At 33.9% G+C, this 3,044-nt stretch overlaps 1 protein-coding gene across 2 annotated transcripts; it reads right to left on the reverse strand.

Annotated features, from left to right (window-relative positions):
- Window positions 1–290: 290 nt before the first annotated feature.
- LOC110427581 (uncharacterized) lies at window positions 291–2,831 on the reverse strand. 2 transcript variants are annotated; one of them, XM_021443138.2, is made up of 5 exons: window positions 2,503–2,831; window positions 2,075–2,302; window positions 1,744–1,962; window positions 769–1,023; window positions 291–673 (listed from the first exon to the last, which is right to left on the reverse strand). In XM_021443138.2, the coding sequence occupies exons 1-4, from the start codon at window positions 2,569–2,571 to the stop codon at window positions 820–822; spliced, it is 720 nt and encodes a 239-aa protein (XP_021298813.1). In that variant the 5' UTR covers window positions 2,572–2,831; the 3' UTR covers window positions 291–673; window positions 769–819. The 2 variants fall into 2 exon arrangements, with proteins under 2 accessions (XP_021298813.1, XP_021298812.1); XM_021443137.2 differs by having other exon boundaries at window positions 2,075–2,307; window positions 2,503–2,830.
- Window positions 2,832–3,044: the final 213 nt, after the last annotated feature.

A 3,044-nucleotide genomic window follows, 5' to 3' on the forward strand; every position in this document is an offset into this window, starting at 1 on the left:
AACATGACTAACTTAAATTCCTAATAAAAGTAAGAAAAGAATCCTAATCTAAATAGAATAAAGAAAATAAATCTTAAATCAACTAAAATTAAAAAAAAACACTAAATTAAATGAAATACAATCCCATACGCTCTTACGTCAACATCCCATGACAGCCAACCAAGCCATTTGAGCTAAACCAACAAGGTTCCCAAGCCCTCAAGGATTTACAAAAAAGCTGCCTGCATGACACCCAATTGATGCAAGCACAAAAAGATAGCCTGCGCAAAACCAGCTGAAGCAACCACAAAAACCAGGAAAGAAAAATACCATTTCGATTTATTAAACGCTACATTACTTTACAACACATAAGACTTCTTGAGCTAAGTCATCTACATTTAAGTATCATTTTTTTCACATACCAAAAAGAGCAAACACTAAAACATAGTTAGGCTCGAGTTTTTATGCTAATTTCCACTCCAAAGTCCAAACACTTGAACTGAGCTTGGGCAGCTTTATGAAAGGTGTGGATTATCATACCTTGACGTTTGTTTTCATTTAACTCCTTTGCTTGATAATGAACTCTTAGTTACTTTTGAATTTTTGTGCTGAAAATGACATTTATCAGCCAGTGCTGTTGATTATATACGGACGTTGGGAAGGTATGTTCGAAGAGTTGGATCAATCTAAATTCCTGAAAGAAAATGTAAAGCAAATTTAATTTTAAATATTTGACAAAATTGGAGAAGAAAAAGCAAGAGATAAGTTAGCAAGTAAATTGTGCATTACTGTTTCTAAGGAAACTTTGCAACAGCAGTCGTTGCTCCTTATACAAGTCAATCAACGGCCACAATTATTTCTATTGTCATCGACTATCTTCCCACATAAGGCATCTATTTGCACTTTGAGTAACATATTTTCGTGTTGTAATTTTCCATTCTCCTGCACAAGCTTTAATGGCTCACCACTCAATTTGACCATTTGTCTCAACTGTGCATTTTCATCTTTCAGCTTCTGATTTTCGTGGGAAAGATTAGAATTGACCTGTAGAAGGATCCAAATATACTAACGATAAATCTATAATTCTAAGATAACATGAATCACAGCACTCACACGCATATATAACTAACAAGACAAACATAGGTTGAAAAGTATAAAAATACTAAAGTTTAAGACAAAAATTTAATCTAAAATCACTAGACAATAGGTCAAGAGACTTTTGTTATATTTACGAATCTAGGATGCTCCCAACTTAATTTATATATAATTTACTTTATCACAATTTAATACCTGCCTCACATCTCTTGTGCAACAATAATGGATTTTTGATGTGATATGAACTTCAAGTGTGGAAACTATGGATTTATCTTGCAGTAAAGACTTTGCATTTAAGCATAACAAGTCTAATCACAAAGGGGACAACATGAGGCAATACTTGTTTTGATACTATGTTAAATTTTAAAATAAAAATCTAACCTTAAACCAATAAACCATTGATAAATAGATGCTTGTTTTATTTATACGTAGTCTGAGTACCCCAATCCATTAATGTGAAGTCAATATATATATATATATATATATATATATATCAATTTTGATTGACGAAAAAAGATATTTGCTTCGATAATATTTGAAATTTTTATTAAATTTAATGAAAATTATATTAAGAATAAGGGAATTATAGTTATATTGAATTATTATCATAAACGAGCATGCATTTTGCATTTGTGTGTGTATGTGTGAACGAGAGAGAGAGATACTCACTACAAGGTCTGAAAGTACTTGTACAAGAGCATTTTGCTTCTCATTCTCAAATTTCAACTGGTCCAGACGATTTTTATGTTGGAGTAACTCTTTCGTTTGAGACTGCAACATTTGAGTCATTGAAGCATTGTCCTCCTTCAGAGTTTTATTCTCCATCCTCAAATGCTCATTTTCTTCACCAAAAGTCTTCAAGTCACGTATCATTTGCGTTTTGGTTTTCTGTACATAAGAAAGAACACTGAGAGAGAGAGAGATTGTTCCTGTAGTATTGACTTTGCCAATAAATTCAATCAAATAACCAAACTGACTAAAGCAAGAGGTACTGATTTACCTTGCACCTTTCTCTATATGCTTGATCAATTTTTCTTTTCTTTTCAGCCTTTTCTAGGTCAGCATTAGGAGCAAGTACTGGGGAATGGGCATCTTTAGACACAATTGAACCTTGTGGCAAGGAGCAATATTCTTTTGTTGCCTGCTGATGTGCCTCTCCACTACTTGTGACATCAATTTGATTAAACTGATCTTGATCCATGTGTTGTAGTAGAGCTTCCATGGCGCCCTGATCTAGGGAAATTAACATTTCAGATGAAAGCATCTCAATTTTTACTGTTAAAAGTAGAGAAAATTTTAACATAAAATCTTACTATGAGGGTTGGAGCAATTAACTTGTCGATTTCGAATTTTAAGAGAAATTAAGATGTAAGCGTACAGCAAAAAACTTGAATAAATAATGGATTAGAGAAGCAATCAACAACTTACAGTTAGAACCGCCGCCCTGAAGGCTGTTAAGGATATCTTCTCCGGCGACGCCGCCCGCGCAGCTTCCATAAAAGTTTGGTTTCCCAAAGTTATCCATTGGTTAGCCGATGGAGTTCGACAGATCACTGCTGAGCCCGAAACAGAGACTGAGGTTAAAACAAGTGAGTGAAAGGGGCAAAAGCGTCATGATCGCGCCACGTCTCGGGCCTTCATCGACCGATTATACAGACGATAGCGCGACGAGCCCAATAGGTGGGACCACATGTATTTTCTTCTTCTCACCGACTTGATATGGGCTGACATTTTTCTGGCACTACGGGTGCGGACGAGTGGGAATGCAAAGTAAAATCTTTTTGAAATACCTAAATGCATGCAAAATAAAATAATATATAAAAGAGATGAATAATATATTTGTTTAATTTTTATATTTTTAATCTAAATGTATTGATTAAATTAAGTTTTAAACTAACCTCCATTTGATCTGAATTCATTGAAAAATGTCAAAGTTTCAAATTTGAAATATGTGAATTTGTGGTCTAAAC

This window comes from Theobroma umbraticum, unplaced genomic scaffold (genome assembly GCF_002168275.2).
Source record: "Theobroma umbraticum cultivar Fairchild unplaced genomic scaffold, ASM216827v3 scaffold_106.0, whole genome shotgun sequence".
Taxonomy (NCBI): Eukaryota; Viridiplantae; Streptophyta; class Magnoliopsida; order Malvales; family Malvaceae; genus Theobroma; species Theobroma umbraticum.